The 18549-nt window shown below is 49.9% G+C and overlaps 1 protein-coding gene across 1 annotated transcript in view; it reads left to right on the top strand.

Moving 5' to 3' along the window:
- Window positions 1-1945: 1945 nt before the first annotated feature.
- Slc1a7 (solute carrier family 1 member 7) overlaps window positions 1946-18549 on the top strand; it is a 44817-nt gene continuing 28213 nt past the window's right edge. Inside the window, exons 1-2 of the mRNA XM_075945992.1 lie at window positions 1946-2097; window positions 11373-11452. Coding sequence (XP_075802107.1) covers window positions 1963-2097; window positions 11373-11452 — 215 coding nt within the window. The 5' untranslated portion in view covers window positions 1946-1962. The remainder of the gene's footprint in view (window positions 2098-11372; window positions 11453-18549) is intronic.

An 18549-nucleotide genomic window follows, 5' to 3' on the forward strand; every position in this document is an offset into this window, starting at 1 on the left:
GCTGAGTCTGCTGTTACCCTCACTCATATTCCCTCTGGCCAGACGCTCTTAACATCTCTGTTGTATGAATGGGGGAACTGAAGCTGAGTGAGATGAGATGGTTTCACAGGATCACACAGCTGGCAAGTAGCAGACCTGGGTCTCAAATGCAGATCTCTTGGTCTTTGCCATCTTTAAAAATAGGAGGCCTTGGTGCCTTAAACCTGGTCAAAGGCCTGTGGCTGGAGAGGTCGTAGACCCTGTTGGGGTGGGGACCTACTGTTTTGCTAGACAGGTTTGTTGTTAACTGCCTTCTAAAAAGTGATGCTTATTCCCATCAGCCTTAGTCTCTTGGAGTATGGCAGATGGTAGGTTGTCCTCTGGGTTATTTAAAGAAAAGGACATTGAGGTGGGAGGTGCGTGTGCTGGGGAGGGCCCAGGAGGAGTTGCTGTTGTGGGTGGGTGTTATCAGGTTTCAGACAGTTCAGGGGGCTGGAAATTTTGACTTGCAGTGGTGGCGCACGCCTTTAATCCCAGCACTTGGAGGCAGAGACAGGCAGATCTCTGTGAGTTCGAGGCCAGTCTGGCTATAGAGCGAGTTTCAGGACAGGCTCCAAAACTACAGAGAAACTCTGTTTCGAAAACCAAACAAAAACAAACAAACAAAAACTGGGTAAAGGGCTGTGACGCCTATTAACATGTCAAAGCAGATTCTGCCCATCAGGTTGTCCCTGCATCCTTCTAGTCCTACCTGACAGGCTCCTTCTGACTGGCTTATGCCACTCCCTACCCTGAACTCTCCAGCCCAGAAACTGGGCTGCCCCTTCCCCCAGCTCCTCTGGCTCCTGTATAACTCAGCCATTTTGGCTACACCAGTCTCTTGAACAGACCCTTAGCCAGGGCGGCCCCATCTTGATAGGTGGTTCCTCTCTTCTCTCCTCCCCCTTCTCCTCACATATCCATGTTCTCTCTGGACTCTTCCAGATGCCTCTGGCTGTTCTCTCCCTCATATTTACAATAAACCTTCACTTCTGCCACACCTAGGAGCTTCATGTCCTCCTTTTTATTTATTTATTTTTCATTGAGATATGATCAAGACACATTGTGTATATGTATAAAATAAATAAAAACACTTTAAAAATAAATAAGTAGATAATGGTCCCTGAGAGATGTGGGGTGGTATCCCAGGCTTGAAGCATCCCGAAAGAAAAAGTATTCATTTCCTGTTAACAGCAGGCTGGACAGGGCAACTGAACTCAAGTCTGAAGTCCTCACCGTGCTGCCTGACTCCATTCTGCCGAGTGCCACCAGCTCAGCGACTATGCCAAGAGACTCAGGCTCTCGGAGTCTCAGTCCCTCTCTCAATGACCTGGAGATTGGAACCCAGTGCCAAGGTGGTGGGGTTGAGTCCCCATGATTGGCAGTAGCACCCTGGGGCGAGCCTGGCACACAGCATTCCCTTCTCCGACAGATGCCTCTGAATGTGCACTGGCAAAGTGACATTCACGGCACTCCGTGCTTCTGAGGACTGGCGTCAGCAGCACCATGCTCATATGACACGGTGCTCCTGGGACAGCCGCCAGATGCCCACCCAACACTTACTGAGGTTGGCAGTGACTGGCACCTCACCGCTGTGTTTCCACATCTTTCTGGAATGAGGTGGGCTTTGATGCACCTCGGCTTCCTCTCATGGTGTCCGGTCCCCTGCCCTCTTCAAGAGGAGTATTTGGCTTTGAGGACTGGACACACGGACCACGTGGCCTGCTCTAATTTCTCAGGCCCTAATCTGCTCCCGGCTCCTAATGATGCAGCTGGTAATAGGATTATGGCTTCCCTCTGGGTGGCTGCCCGGACCATGGCTGCAAGGCTGGTGATAGGTGCTTAGGACTCTGTTCATCCGTGAGTGGAGAGGCTTGTGCCCCCAGCCCAGACCTGAGCCACATCCTACAGCGCATGGAATGCTGCCAACCAGCTGGGCTGAGCATGGCGCTGGGCGCTGTCCTGGCTCGAGGATGGGCGGTGTGTAGGCGCAATGGGTTACTCATCCTGTCCGTGCTGTCTGTCATCGTGGGCTGCCTCCTCGGCTTCTTCCTCAGGACCCAGCGCCTCTCACCACAGGTCAGGCCCCCAGGGTGTGTGGGATTCCCAGTGTCGGTACAGGAGGTGAGCTAGGTTGCCTCTCTGGGCCCTAGTGTTCCCATCTATATCATGGACATGAGAAAGACCCACTAGTGTAAGAGATCAATAAAATGGCTGGCAAAATGACAACAAAGCCAGTACAGTAAGGTGGCCGGGAACAAAGACATACCACTGAGCAAGCACGGGATTGAGAGCAGGATGGGGAGACCAGGGGTCTTCAGAGAACACCGCCTATAGGTCCTCCACGACCAGGAATCCAGGATGGGTTTCCTATAGCAAGGATCAGTGGATAAGGCTAAAGGGTGCGTGAAACAGGAGCAAGGCAGCAAGCCTTTGGAGGGGGTTGCAACATACGGCGAGAGCAAGGGGCTGGAGTTAGGGACCAAGAGCTGGATGGTTCCTGTCACCAGACACAGGCTTCAGACAGCTGTGCAGGGTCATGGAGGGAAGAGAAAAGGGACAGTTCTACATCCCTGGGCTGAGCGGAACAGGGGTGATAGCGGGCCACACGGGACCAGCTGCAATGGTAGCGCGTGACAAGTGGCTGAAGGGGAGGGTGTGAGAGCGGTGTTCCTGCAGAGGAGACTTCAGGAAGGGTGGCCGATGGGAAGCCGGAGGCAGAAGGTGATGCCGCAGATAGGAAACTGTGTAAATGCATCATCTGGGACGATCTTTCTGTGGAAAGAGGACGGCACTGTGATGTTATATAAGACACTACAGATGCCTGTTCCAACATGGAAGACACAGCTCAGGACCGTGGAGACAGGCTTGCAGACCTCCTGCCGGAAAGACAAGCCTGAGCACCACACAGGACAGCTGGGGTTCGGGGTTCCCAGCCTGGGCACAGAGTGACAGCAGGCAGGAAATGACTAAGGAGACATTAGGAGTGAGACCCTTGCCCCGTGCAGACACGGGATCAGATACTGAGAAGAGGGAAAGAGGGATTGGATCTGCTCTTGAGGGGCTTGAGAGTGAGGGGTTCTGTCTAGACCCACTTAGTGGGATTTTGGTTATGACTGCACCATGGAGGCTCATTGAGGGGGGCTCTGAGGGGGTCAGTCTTCGGCAGACCCCAAGGATTCTTCATTCTCCTGATACCTCACACCATCTCTGAAGCTGGAGCCAGGTCCAGACTCAGACTCACATCTTCCATTCAAGGGGTGATGCCCCCACCCCGGTATCCAAGCAACCCTGCTCACCACCTGAAGCTATTAGGAAGAAGCCATGATTCTAGAAGCACAGGTTGTTACAATCTTATGGGGGCCACAGGGTTCATGCTGTGGTTTGAATTAATTGCCCCCCATAAGCTCATAGGGAATGGCACTATTAGGTGTGGCTTTGTTGGAGTAGATGTAGCCTTGTTGGGGGAAGTGTGTCACTGTGGGGGTGGACTTTGAGGTCTCATATATGCCAAACCACATCCAGTGCTTCAGACCACTTCCGGTTGCCTTCTGATCAAGATGTAGCCAGCGCCCTGTCTCCTGCATGCCACCATGCTCTCACCTGGATGATAATGGATTGATCCTCTGCACTGTACACCAGCCCCAGTTAAATGTCTTCCTTATAAGAGTTGCTGTGGTCATGGTGTCTCTTCACAGCAACAGAACCCCTAACTAAGACAGCAGTTGGTACCAGGGACTAGGGTATTGCTGGGATAGGCCTGACCCTGTTTTTATTTGGAGGAATTTGACTTTGTTACTTTGGGTTAGGAAAGCAGTAGATTCATTCCATTGGCAGAAGAAATCTCAGAACAGCCTAGTACAGACTGTTGTGTGGTTGTGAGTGGTAACTCTAATGAAGATTTATAATGAAAAGGAGCAAGCTGAGCAAATAAAAATACAAAATATAAAGACCGAGAAAAGGGGGCACCAGGAAGTGGAATGGAGCTAAATCCTGAGTTCGAGGAGACAAACGGATTAAGAAATGGAATAAAGGGAGTGGGTTCCACCTACGGTGTCTGGGCGAGGTCCTCTCTCCTCTTGGTCTCACTGTCCTTATCTGTGGGGCAAAGGGCGCATCAGTATCTTCCAAAAATGTTAAAGGAGTGAATATCCATAGCGCCTGGCAGACAGTAAGCACTGAGCGCCATTTCGTCCCCTCTCTTGTCTCCCTGGCATAGTCTGTCTGTGCTGGTTAGTTAATCTTGACCACTCTGATTTAAAATCACCATGGTAACACACGTCTGGGGAAGCATCAGAGGCTGTTGGCAGAAACATTTAACTGAAGAGAGAAGACCCACCCCAAATGTGGGCAGCATCATCCCACAGGTGGGGGCGCAGGTTAAATAACAGAAGAAGGCAAACTGAACACCAGCACCCTCCCTGCTTCCCGACCCTGCACCATGAGCACGTGCTTAGTGGCTGGATCTTTTCCACCTGCGTGGTGAAATAAACTCTCCTGCCATGGCCCCGGCACTCTCCCGTGGCCCTGACACTCTCCCGTGGCCCCGACACTCTTCAATCTGCACTCAGGTTCTGAAGCCTGCAGGAAGATTATTCTGGGAAAACAAATTGGACCGCTGGCTAGTAAAAGCCGGATCCTCTAGGGCCTACTGTGTCAGAGCTGCCCCATCTGCTTGGGTATGCAGATGCGTTCAGGTCTGGACTAACCTGCCAGACACTGAAGGAGGCATGGATGGAGAACAGTTATTTGGCAGCAAGTGGCTTCTCTCGAGCACTGTCCTGTGAAAGCCAGGGTTTTTCTGTTTGGTCTCTTTGCCTGTGACTCAGACAGCAAACCCTTCCAACTGTTTGAACTTATGCAAGAGGCAGAAATCATAAAAAAATTTGGAAAATGGTAGAATGTTCTATTTGTGAAATGAAACTCACAAAGTTAATGTGATTTTACTTTTGGATGTAAATAATTCATTAAAAAAGTAGAGACATTTTGAGACTTCCACTTATGGCGTGAGGGTTTATAATTATATCCATTTCCTTTCCTTTCTGTAAGTTTGATAAAATTTTAAAAATCATTGCATTTATTTTGTTTGTATGTGTGTGTGCATAGGGAGGCATTTGCAACCACATGCATGCACGCATGTGCACACACACACACACACACACACACACACACACACACCACCCTGCACATGTGGAAATCAGAGGACAACTTGTGGTAGTCAGTTCTCACCTCCAGGAATGGAACTTAAAGGACTGTAGGCTTGCAGCAAGCCCCTTTACCCGCTGAGCCATCTCGTCAGCCCTGGTGGGATATTTTCAAGGACATAAACTATCCAAACCAAAGAGAACATAGAGTCATCGAGAAAGAAAACTCTGGTTAGACAATATGGGAAGTGGGTGGAGCCGGATAGTCCCTTCTATTGGAGCCCAAGAGGCTGGCATGCTAGCTCATAGGAGCAGAGACTGGGTAGCTTCTCTCACGGGACTCCAAAGGGCTCTGATATGGAAGGCAGAGCAGGGATGAAGCCAAGAGTTGAGAGCAGGCCCTTAAGCGCCAGAGCTCTTCCAAGCCACATGGTCAGAGGACTCTTCTCTCTATTGTGTCTAATTCTGGCCTGCCCAGTGTCCAGAGAAGCTTGCCTCGGGGACATCAGGCCCACCTGTGTGAGGTTAGAAAGGAGCAGTGGGGAGGTCCATGCTTGAAGCGATCTGTAGACACCGGCATCCTAGGTGCAGTAGACACCGGCATCCTAGGTGCAGTAGACACCGGCATCCTAGGTGCAGCCTCCCCAGCAGAACTCTGGAACAGCTGGAAGCTGAGCTTAGGCACAGTCTTCTTGTTGGAGCCTCATAAAGACCCATGAATTCTTGGAGAAAAGAGGCTCTCGTCCCCTCCCTGCAGGTTACACCCATCGCTCTGCCCTGAGGGACCCTCAGTGACAAGCCTAGAAGCTTCCCACTCCATACTTACCTTTGAGCAGATATGTGGGGGGAGCTGCGCATGTCCAAACCTGAGACAACCAATGAGAAAAGAGGTCTCTGGAGACTCTTAAAATCCTTTCTTAGGGCTGGGCGTGGTGGCGCACACCCAGTGCTTGGGAACCAGAGACTGGCAAATCTCTGAGTTCAAGTCTAGCCTCGTCTGTATATCAAGTTCCAGGCCAGTCAGAGCTAGAGAGAGGCCCTTTCTCAGAAAATTCATTTCTTAAGATCTTTGGAGACATGAGAGTTTGCATAGTTATCATAAACAGAATGGGGGCTGTCAAGACGGCTCAGCAGGGATAGGAGCTTGCTGTCAAGCCCAAGGACTTGAGTTCAATCTCCAGAACCCACAAAAAGGAAGGAGAGAACCAGCTCCTGAAAGTTGTCTTGACCTCCGTATGCATGCTGTATGTAGCACATGTGTACACACAAGGAAATGAACAAATGCAACTTTTAAAAACTGGATGTAGGGGTAGTAGTATAGCGTAGTATTACCATGCGCTTAGTGTACACAAAGACATGGGTTACAGTCTCAGTGGCATACACATCAAACAATAGCAGCAGCAGATTGGACGCTGTCTTTGTTTGGTTTCTATTGCTGTGATGAACACCACAACCAAGAGCAACCTGCAGAGGCAAAGGTTTATTTCAGCTCCCAGCTGTAGTTCACCGCGAAGGGAATTCAGGGCAGGAGCTCAGGGCAGGAGCTGGACGCAGGAACTGAAGCAGAGGCCAAAGAGGAGTGCAGCTCACTGGCCTGCTCAGTCAGCTTTCTTATACAGCCCAGGACCCCTGTCCAGGGGTTGCACCACCCACACCTGACAGGGCTGGGCCCTCCCCCACACCTGTCCAGGGCTGGGTCCTCTCCTACCGATCATTCATCAAGAAAATCTCTCCATAGACTTGGCTAATCTTTGAAAGGCATTTTCTCCGAAAGGACTCAAGTCACCACAGGACAGGACACACCAAGACCAAGTTCTCAGCACAAAGGAGATTTATTTGCCCTGGAGGGACAAAGGGCAGGGAATAAGAGACAAGGACAGGAGATAGATGATGAAGGAGAAGGGGATAAGGGAAAGGGAGGAAGGGGTATTTGTTCCAGAGTGGGACAGAAACAGAAGGACTGTTTCTGCATAGAGAGGAGACAGATGTGGCACATGGGAAAATGGCAGTTTATAAGGGGGAACCTCCATGTTGGCATGAGGTGTTTAATTTTGATTGGGCAGGTTGATTAGGATGGCCAAAGAGGGGGTGTTGATTGCTGGACTTCAATACTTTGATAGCTGGACCTTGGTGGTCAGCCTCAGGAAGAGGAAGTGGCCAAAAATCGAAATAGACCTTGGGGGCTAGCTTCAGGAATGCAATCTAACAGTTTGTAGCAAGGCAGAGGGAATGAGAGAGAATAGCAAGGCCGCTCCCATGTGTGCCAGACTCCGGCCTCCTAGGGCCCTTCATTCTCAACTGAGGTTTTCCTTCCTAGATGACCCTGGCTTGTGCCAACAACACTGGCGCTAAAAAGAGGGATCAATCAAGAATAAAAATGAGAATTTGAAATTTTAATAAACAAGAATCAATATCAAAATATCAGCTGAAAGATCAGAGAAGCAGAGCAGGCGGCCACTAGTTCTTACCTCTGTGAAATCCTCAGACCAAATGGAGTATCCTGTCTCTACAAATCCCTGGACTGAATGCCTTGAGCTCCTGTCTCCTCCTGACTTATATTCCTCTCTCCACCCAGCCATATCCCTTCCTGTCTATGCCTCCCTAGTGTTCGGATTAAAGGTGTGTGACTCCCAAGTACTGGGATTAAAGGTGTGAGCCCGACAGTTCAGCAGGAAGAGATGCTTGCTGCATCCGCCTGGGAACAAGTTTGACCCCTGGAACCCGCATAAAGGTACAGGGAGAGAACCAGCTCTTCAAAGCTGTCCACTGGCCTGTGTGCCCACACATGCACAACACACGCGCATGCACAACATGCACACACACTACTAATGAAATAAATTCAAAACCAGAAAAGGACATCGTTTTCCAGTAAAAATCTCAAATACAACCAGATTGTTGCTAGAGGGAAGGGTAGGACCCAGGCAATTGAACTGAAGGACTCGGAAGTTGCTCTCTGCATCTTTTCTGAGGAAGCTGCCATAAGAGATGGTTTCACCAAAATAAGGACAGAAACAAATGCCGCCAGAAACACTGGCTCCTGTGCAGGGTAAATCCCATAAGGAAAACCAAGAGGCCACAACAGCGGCTGGGTCATGAGACTCTCCCCCAACCACACACACACACACAACACACACACACACACACACAACAGGAAGGTGGAAAGCTGTGGGCCTGAAGTCCAGATGAGATAAAAGGGAGCAGATCGGCTTCTGTTGTAGGGAATGCTTGCTTTGATGTTTTCATAGATAAAAACATTTGGAAGAAATTAGTGAGAAGCTCAAAGAAAACAAAGCAATTAAAAACAGTCAATTATTAATTTCAGGGACAAAATGTAAGTTGTATAAGTAACAAGGTGTGGTTACAAGGATGTCACTTGGCTTGGCGGTGAATAGCATTTTTTTAAATTTATTTATTTATTAAAGATTTCTGCCCCCTCTTTGCCACCGCCTCCCATTTCCCTCCCCCTCCCCCAATCAAGTCCCCCTCCCTCATCAGCTCGAAGAGCAATCAGGGTTCCCTGCCCTGTGGGAAGTCCAAGGACCACCCACCTCCATCCAGGTCTAGTAAGGTGAGCATCCAAACTGCCTAGGCTCCCCCAAAGCCAGTACGTGCAGTAGGATCAAAAACCCATTGCCATTGTTCTTGAGTTCTCAGTAGTCCTCCTTGTCCACTATGTTCAGCAAGTCCAGTTTTATCCCATGCTTTTTCAGACCCAGGCCAGCTGGCCTTGGTGGGTTCCCGATAGAACAAACCCATTTTCTCAGTGTGTATAATTCGCGATCCTAGAGAAGCTAAATAAGAAGGTGAACCCAAAGACAAACATATAGGCATCCTCCTGAATATTAACCTTCATCAGGCGATGAAAGGAGACAGAGACAGAGACCCACATTGGAGCACAGGACTGAAATCTCAAGGTCCAAATCAGGAGCAGAAGGAGAGAGAGCACGAGCAAGGAACTCAGGACAGCGAGGGGTGCACCCACACACTGAGACAATGAATAGCATTTGATAATAAAGATATTGTTAACGTTGGGCCTATGAGTTGGCTGGGCAGGTAAAAGTGCTAACCTGACCATGTGAATTTTATTCCCAGAGCCCATGGTGGAAGGAGAGAAGTGACTTCAAGTGGTCCTCTGACTGACTGCTACATACATGCCATCATACCCACACACACACACACACACACACACAAACACAATGCAAAAATAAATAGAGGAAACAACTATGCAAGAGCTCAGGTTTAATCTCAAGTACTACATACACACAAAGACACAGACGTGATACACGATGAGTGTATTTTTGTGGGATTTTTCTGGCACATTGGAAATGGTAGCATAGTGGACCTAGGAAACCCAGCTCTCTCTCTTGCATGTCACTAGGTGGGACATCACCTCCTCTGTCCAGTCAGCATCCTGTCTGGGATGTGGGTGGGTTAGATGGGATCTATCTAGCACCACAATCCTATGCCTTGGGGCTTTTCAAGGCATCAGACTACTAACAAGCCATTACATCTGGCTTTGTTTTTATTTGCTTTTTTCATTGAGACAAGGTCTCACTATGAAGTCCTAGCTGGCCTGGAACTTACTATATAGAACAGTTTGGCCTGGAACTTATAGAGATCTGTCTGCCTATGTGCTCAAATCTGGGATTAAAGGTATGTTGGCCACCACTCTGACTTGGCACTAGTTTTTGAGGTGGGGTCGGGCGCCAAAATGTAACTTGGATGTTGTCTGAGATCCTTCAGCCTCTGCCACCCACATCCTCCCTCTCTGGAATAAGAATCCCAGCCAAGGATTGCCGGAAACAGAAGACCTGAAGTCAAGCTGTAGAAACAGCACTCTGGTTCTGTTAGAATTTCAGACAATCCACAAGTTGTTTTGTAGAACAAGCAACGGACAGAATTCCGCTATCATCTGGAAGGCACACTTAACTGTTCACGGCAGTCCTGCAGCTAGCTGGGTTTCTCGGCTGTGAACTGCCAGTGGGGGGGGGGTGTGTGAGCAGCTGTGGCCAGGGTTGGGAGGGGTTAATCCCAGGCCCTAGCAGCTCTAATGAGCTAGGCTCAGCCTCACCCTGAATAGATTAATTAAAGGAACAAGTGATAGCCAAAGGCAGAAAACGAAGGTTTAATCCATGTGTCCACATTGGGAAGAGGATCAGAGAGGCCAGAGGCCTCTGGAGTCATCTTCACAGTCCCAGCATGAAGATTTAAGATTAACTAGAGGGCCAGAGGTACCCAGGGCAAAGGGGTCCTGGCTGTGTTCCCACCATCATTGACCCATTGTTGTCTTGGCTTCTTTTCTTCCCCAAGGTGGTCTGACAAGTAATCAGAATTGTAGGAAATCTCTCCAGAGAGACAAGTTTTGTTTTTTTATGGCTGGCACTAGACTTCAACCTTTTTCTCCCAAAGTGAGACTCTTGGGGAAGTTGCAATTCCCTAGGGTATAAGTGTCCTGGTGGGAGGGACATGTGTGTCTTTTTAGAATATCTTCATTTCTATCAGGGTGGTTACAAGCTATCTGCACTAGGAGATGGTGGCTATGAACGGCCCAACGAGGGTCCTTTACCTAGAGTGGGACCTCTGTCTCCAAAGTCAGTACTTCTCAGGGGTAAGCTAGCAGAAGGAATCTTACTGACTTATGAGAAGGCCATGGTTTATTTGTCAATCTCCTCATTAACTAGACTGGGACCTTTTCTGGGGCAGGAACCTGGCTTAATCCATTTTGGGGACCTCAGAGCGATGCTTGGCCTAGTGTGGGTTGCAGAGACAGCATCCCTGTCCCCCTGCCCCTTACTCTCTGGTGGATGGAGCAGACTTTACACCATGGATGGATGGGTAAATGGTGCTAATGGGGAAAACTGCACCAGTGATGCTAGGTGCTCATGTGAGGTGCTAAGTGCTCAGGAGAGATGCTAAGAGCCCACACAGTCTCTCAATTGAGCCTCCCAATGACCCCATGAAGTAATTATTACCCTCCTAGTGGAGATAAGGAAACCCAGAGGGCTAAGACCATCAGGTTGGTTATGAAGGAGGAGCTTACCATGATCCAGGCTGTTTGGCTCCAAACCAGTTTCTTCTCACTGGCACCTGATGTTCAGATACTAGACAGGAGTGTGCAGAGAGGACAGACAATGCATTGAAGATGGCGAGGAAGCAAGCAATTTGGAGTCTGTACTGTCTGCTCTGACCCAGATCTTACCGTGTTTCCAGGAGATTAGTTACCTCCAGTTCCCCGGCGAACTGTTGATGAGGATGCTGAAGATGCTGATCCTGCCACTGGTGGTCTCCAGGTGAGAGGGGGGAGGGGGGCACAGGGAGCTGACTGGTGGTCTCCAGGTGAAAGGGGGAGGGGAGGGAGAGGGGGCACAGGGCGCTGACTGGTGGTCTCCAGGTAGGAGGAGGGGAGGGAGAGGGGGGCACAGGGCGCTGACTGGTGGTCTCCAGGTGAAAGGGGGAGGGGAGGGAGTGGCACAGGGCGCTGGCCTGTTCTTATGAGGTAGAGACAATGCTTCCAGCCAGTCCCCCAGTCAGCTGCTTCTCCCTTCAGAAGCCTTTCCTGACTCCTCAACGTACACCAAGTATTGCCGCATCCTTTCATGCAAGCTTTTATCATCACTGCGGCAAAACTCCCAAGAAAATCGACTTGAGGAAGGAAAGGATTTTCCCTCACCATTTCAGAGTTCTTGGTCCGTGGTCACTGGGCCCGAGGTGAGCAGAGCATCATGGGATGGAGCATGTGTAGATAAGAGCTGCTTACCTGTGGCACCTGAACCACAGAGGGAGAGTAGAGGAGGAGCTATTGTCCCAATGTCATCAAGAGCACACCACCAGTGACCTGTCCCAACACCCCAGTAAGCTAAGGACCCATCACTGAGTGAGCTCAGAGCTCCTGACCTCCTTTCCAAAGATCCCCACCCCCAAACAGTGCTGTGCTGGGACTAAACCTTCAATACATGAGCGTGGAGAGACCCATCAAATAAAAAAACTGTAACCACCTAAATCTCAGCACCCCAGAGAACAGAGCACCCCGATTCTCCTATGTTCCCACAGGCTGTTAACCAACTGCCTGATGTCTCTGCCATGGATGATCCGCAGAATCTGAAATTAGGGTCACCAACTAGAGATTTTACACAGCACTGAGCGTCCCCCCACTCTCTGCTGTCAGGAAATGGCCCCTGCAGCTGCCTAGCATGATGGCTCTTTCCTTGCCCAACACCAGACTGTCGACAGCTTGAGCTGACTATCTCCCCGTAGAACGTAGAATACGGGCACGGAGCTCTGTCTTCCTCATCTGAACCCATAGGCCCCCTGCTTGTCCCCACACAGCCATCTCTCCCCCAACCCAAGGCCAGAACAGTCTGAGGAAGCCTCATCTCGCGTCTCATCATTGCCAGTCCTGTGAGCCTTTGGTCCCTGATCAGACCAGACCCTTGCCTAGCTTGGGGCCTCTACACACGCTGGTCCTTCCGCCTGGTGTCCTCCTCTGTCTCTCTAAAGCATAGACCCCCTCCAACCAACCCTCCCCACCATCCTTGCTAGATCCATTCTGCTCTCCCTCCCCCAGGACACTTACTGTTCCTTGTTATTCTGTGTGTGTTCACTTGTTGGCTTGTCCCTTTATCTTCCCAAGGGCTGCAATCTTAGAATACTTGTCTAATGAGTCAGCGGCTCTACCATCGGCACTCCTGCGCATGCCTGCTGGGTGCCCAGCCCTGATGGGTACTGCAGACTCAGAACTTAGTCTCTGAACTCAAGTTGCTTGCAGACTTTAGGTACAGCTGGCCAGGGAAACACAGTTCCCCAGCAGCTAGGGAATGAGACAGGCTTCCTTCTGGGTGGCTTTGGGTCCCTTTGCTGTGCCTCTACTGTCCTTGTTGCCTGAGTGGTTAGTCAGGACATAGACAGCACACACAGCAGACCCCCCTGTAGTCATGTTGGATTTCCCACCCTGCCCTTGTCACTTGGCTCAAGAAAATCCTATTTGGAAGTCCGTGGCCTTATGCATAATTCTGCCCCCTATCATATGGCCTGGGGTAAGCACCCTTCCCCAGTCTGTGATCCCAGGGACAGGTGTCTATCTATCTGTCCAGCCCTCCAGCTCCTTACTCTCTTCACTAGACCAGAACCCTCCTCCTGGCTGGGACTGGAATGCTGTTTTAACTTGAGAAAAGCCCGTGTGTTCATGTTTCCTTTGTTTATTATATAGTTAGAAGTGGTGCAGAGCAAGCTTGCCACCGAGAAATGGACATGCTCTAACATTTCCTACCAACAGAGAATTAAACCTTTGTGTGTGGGGGGGGGGGAATGACATATTGCTTTTTTGATTTTTTTCCTGGTCTAGAGCTCAAAGCCAGGGTCTCACAAATGCTAAACAAGTTGTTACCACTGAGCCACATTCCAACTCCAAAATGATGTCTTTCTGATTTCCTAAGCCTCTTAGTCCTGAGCCTGCCTTCTTTAATTCTTAAACAAGACTGTGGTCTGTGCTCCATTTACCACTGTCCCCTGAGCCATCAGCCTGAGCTGGCATTCCTGCCCTGTGCACCACTCAGGTATGGGCACCATTCAGGTGGTTGCAGGCACAGTGAGTCAGATGCCAGGCTTAGCCTGAACTAAACTCCACCAGAACTAACAAGGGACTCGAAGCAGTGTGAGCGTTCCAGTCTTGGTGTCAACCACCATTAGTCCCTGAGCCATCTTACTGGCCCTAGGTGGGTGTGGGAGCCTGAGCAGCATCTGCAAGATGGGACAATCACCTGTTCACGGGGCTGCTGGGAGAAGGCTAAGATCAGGCACAGCCTTGCACGTGACGGGCATTGCAAATTTATCGCTAACTTATTAAAGAGTCTCAGAAGCCTAGGTATTTCACAAAGCCTCTACCTCTGTTCCTGCTGTCAGAGGTCATAGCACCGACAACACACACAGCACCTCCCCTGGGAAGTTCTCTTTGACACTGACACAGCCCGTTCACACCATTCTGAACCTCCCAAGTGGCCCACCCATGTCTCTCGGGTCTCATCATGATTCTGTCACAGCATTCTGAACCACTCTTCTTCAAGCTTCATGAATTCTCAGAGCTATTGTTTCTTGTTTCCCTCTGCTCTCATGATCCTACATTCAGCAACCTCCACCAGCGCCCCACCCCTGGGGAAAGGTAGGTTGCAAATCGACCAACTTCTCTGGAAGCTGGGAGAGCACACTGGGGTCTTCAGCCTCCTTTGTGTGTTATTTCCGAAGTCCAAGCCTGACTAGGTCCCTCATCTCTGTGTCTCACATGGTCCCAGTGTAGGGTCAGCTGGGCCTCTTCTCATCTGGGCACTCTCCTGTGGAAAAACCCACTTCCAAGCTCCCTCAAGCTATGGGGAGAAAAAGTTGGTTCCCTGCAGCTATTGGCCTGAGGGCCCAGCTTCTATTGTTTTTGTTTGCTTGTTTGCATGGTGTGTGTGTGTGTGTGTGTGTGTGTGTGTGTGTGTGTGTGTGTGTGTTATTATTGCTTTGAGACATGTTCTTCTCTAGTTCAAGCTGACCTCAGATTTAATACACGACCCAGGGTGACTTTGAACTTCTGACCCTTTTGCTTCCACTTTCTATGCACTGAGATTATCGGCCTTTGCCACCTCACCAAGCACTGGGGATTAAACCCAGAGCTTCGGACATGCTAGGCTGGCACTCTCCAATTGAGGTACAAACAACCCCAAGGGTCAGCTTCTTATGGCTGCCCTCTGTCCTCAGCCACCTGCAACCCCTGGCTTCCTGCGCCCTTCACAGATGGTTCACAACTTGGCTTCAGCTTTCTCAAGACTGGCCAGAAGACCCCCCTCTCATCCTCTAAGGCAAAGTCACATATGATATGCCCATGCATGGTATATGTTAAATGGTCATGAGTGTTATATCCCATGCTCATACATGTTATAAGTCACATGGTCATGAGTGTTATATCCCATGCCCATGCATAGCAGATGTTATATGGTCATGAGTGTTATATCCCATGCTCATGTATGTTATATGGTCATGTCTGTTATATCCCATGCTCATGCGTGTTATATGTTATATGGTCATGGATGTGTTACAGCCCATCACTTTTGTCACGCTTGTTAGAAGCGGGTCACACTCAGGCGAGTGGACTGATGGCACAGGGCCAGGGCTCTGGAGTATCCACATTTTTCATCTTCTCCTCCAGCTTCCTTCTTTATCTTCTAGTGCAGCTGAGTCGTGGCCTTTGTGTTTCAAAGTCACCTCCACTCAAGCTGTCCCTGCAGTGAGGCCGGATTGGGTGAGGCTGTTCAGATTCTGCTCTTCCAGAAATTTCTTCTGAAGTAGTACAGCAGCTTTGCCATAGAGACAGAGCAATACGTGACTCTTCTTGCCCAATCAGGCTCTGGAACATAGAGGTACCTAATCATAATAACACCCACCATTAGTAAAGAGGCATGGGGAAGTGGTGGGGGGCAGAGATCAGGACAAGTTTCATGGCCAGCATTAGAACTGAGTCCTGAGGGAGGTTAAGAGTTGTCTTTTATTTATATTGTTATTCACGATTATTTTGGAGGCAGGTTGCATGAATCCCACGCTAGCCTCAAACTTGTAATCCTCATGACTCTACCTCCCAAATGCTGGGATTCCAGGTGTCTTGCTTTGTTATTGTTATTAAAATGTTTGTCCTTCCTCCTCATGGCGAATTCACCAGCTCCACGGTACGGCCCTTGGGTAATTGGTTCAGAAGCCCGGCATGGCCCAGGGTAGCTCACTCAGGTCAGTCCACTGACACTGGCAAGAGGTGACCAAACACCTGGGAGCCAATGCATTCCTCTGTAGATGTGAACACACAATGGGGGGGTGGGGACAGGACAGAGACCTCTGGCCAGAGTGTTTCCCGTGGAGGCTCACTGTGTGTCATGATCACCTTGTGGTTAATATGTTTGCTGGTGGGACAATTTGGTTACTTAATTGTACAACCAGAGTGACTCCAGGCTTTCTGTGTTCTGTGTCTAAGGTGCCACTGATCTCTGCTATAGGCCTATCTTGCATGTATTTATCTGGAGTGAATTCAATTCTGTGTTTCCCAAAGTCAGGAGCTCCCCCTTTGATGTGTTTGCTCTTCCAACCCTCCTCCCTCACTGAAGTGGCCCTCCAAGGGGACCTCCCTCTGCTCCCAGCAATCTCCACTTTCCTGAGTCCCTTCAAATCCCAGCAGTTCTGCCCTCCTGGCGCCCCTGAGGCCTAGAGAGGGGTTATTCTTGGTGATGTCCACACGCATGCTGACTGCCATATCTGACGCTCATCCAATGAAAGAGCAAGACTGGAGCCTTGCCCAGAGAACCTCAGCAGAGCTAGACCACAATAGCAGCAGGGGCAAGTTTAGTCGGGGTTGGTTTGTGCCTTATTTACTGACTGGAAAACCCAGTTCAGGCTGAAACCCAGGGTCTTGCTCTTGAGACCCCCTCCACTCCAGAGGCCAAGGTCAGCTTCTGTCACTCTGTAGAAGCTCCAGGTATCTCAGAGGGGTTGTAGGGCTGGCTAGCCATTAGCACTGAGGCTCTGGGTCTTTCTGCATAGTGCCTCCATGAATTGCAGGACCCATGAAGTAAAGAAGACATATGTCCCTGTTCCAGCCTCAGAGATACTGCCACGTCTTCCATAAGTCACCCCTGAGTGCTCATTCTTCATGTTCCCAGGCTCCTCAGCTTGTCCTAAGATTAGCACCCTAGGGTTGAGCCTTAGTCTCCTTTCCCTTCCCCGGTTCTCCCGAGAACCTTTGCTGCCAGCTGACTTCGTAGGCTCCCTGATGTACACTGCCACTAACTTCAGTAACAAGGAGCAGGGTTCAGAGCTTTAGCTTTAGTCATTCCTTGCAGAGGGTCCTTGAGCCTCTATTGCAAAATGGTGCATCTTTCTTCAAGTCTATAGCTCGTCCATTAGCCACGAAGGGTCCCCCTTCCCCTGGGCAGCAAGCTTTTTCTTGCCTCACATCTGCCACTGGGGAGATTTTTCCCCAAGTGAAACTGGCAACAAGGGGAGCCCCCCCGAAAAGCCCATCTTTATTACTGAGTGTTGGCACCTCATACAAAGTTGAAAATTTCTGCATCACATGACAATGGTGTCTGGTGGGCAGAATCCTTAACTTACGTCGGGTTCTCACCCAAGGGCAGTATGTAGGTGGACATCATGTAGTTTGCTGTTCTCCTCTGTAGTTCTACCCATCCCTGGTTCCTTTCACGTACACCCCTGGGACCCAGAAGCCTTCTTTTTCCACTTTCTCCCAATAAGGATGCTTGATGCCCAATAAGGATCCTCTTCCTTTAGAATTCACAGACCAACAGAAAAAGAAAAAAAAAACCACAGCTTTCTGTTCCTTTAAGTTCTTGGAGAATACCTTCTTGTTTCTTCCACGAAAACAAATCTGCCTCCTGCTTGTTTTGGTTTTCATTCAACAAATCATCCTAGGAGTTTCCACTCTGTGCCCGTGCCTTGGGGCTCTTCCACTCTTCCACTGGGGGCTGCAGATGGGCCCTTTCCTGTCACCGGTTCCTGCGGTGCTCCGACATACACACTGGGGCATTTCAGCACCTGGGGCTCTAGAGTTACCTCAAGTTAAGTTGTTTCCAGCATTCCTGGCCTATGCCATAAAATAGACCCAGCAAATGTGCAAACTTCCAAGGCAGATGGGTGTGTGTATGTGGCCCATTGTGGCTCTACTAGGGCTGAAACTTGGGATGTTAACGGTGCCTTGCTCTCACATGTCCACAGACAAGAGCAGCACAAACTGGGGGTGGTTAGCTCAGCATCTGGATCCAGCCAGAGCCTCCAATTCTTCCCTTGTTTTTTTTCCCCCAAAATCTTCCTCTCCCCTCCTCCAGTTTCTCAAACTAGACATCATTCAAGGAAGCCGAAGCCATGTGTTTGTGATTCACCGAGCCTGAGCACGGCAGAGTGTTTTGTCAGCTCTGCCTCAGAGAGAAGTCATGTGCGTGTGCTTGTGTGGAAGCTCCGTGTGGGTCTGTAGCGAGCGTGGGTGCATTTGTATGCCCACGTATGGATCGTTTCTCTCCCTGTTTCTTGTAAGAATTTTCAACGGATATTTCTCAGAATCAGGAAATCATGTTTAGTCAGGAGTCTCCCCGCCCGTTCTCCCCCTGGCTGAGGCACTCAGTTTGGCAGGCTACTCCTCACACCCACGTTCTGACTCCTTGGAGATGGGCCTGGGCCAAGCAGTCTTGAAGTCTGGTTTGGGAGCCAGAATGCAGAGCACTTTCCCTGGGCTCTGAGGAACAGACTGCAGGTCTGAGGTGGCCACAGCCTCCAAAGTGTCTAAGTTGGTATGGCCTGAACTTCTGGACTCAGCCCTGAAGTCAACTTAGCCTTTCTGGGAAGGACGCTGCTGTTCCTT

The sequence above is a fragment of the Microtus pennsylvanicus genome, chromosome 13 (assembly GCF_037038515.1).
Source record: "Microtus pennsylvanicus isolate mMicPen1 chromosome 13, mMicPen1.hap1, whole genome shotgun sequence".
NCBI classification, from domain to species: domain Eukaryota; kingdom Metazoa; phylum Chordata; class Mammalia; order Rodentia; family Cricetidae; genus Microtus; species Microtus pennsylvanicus.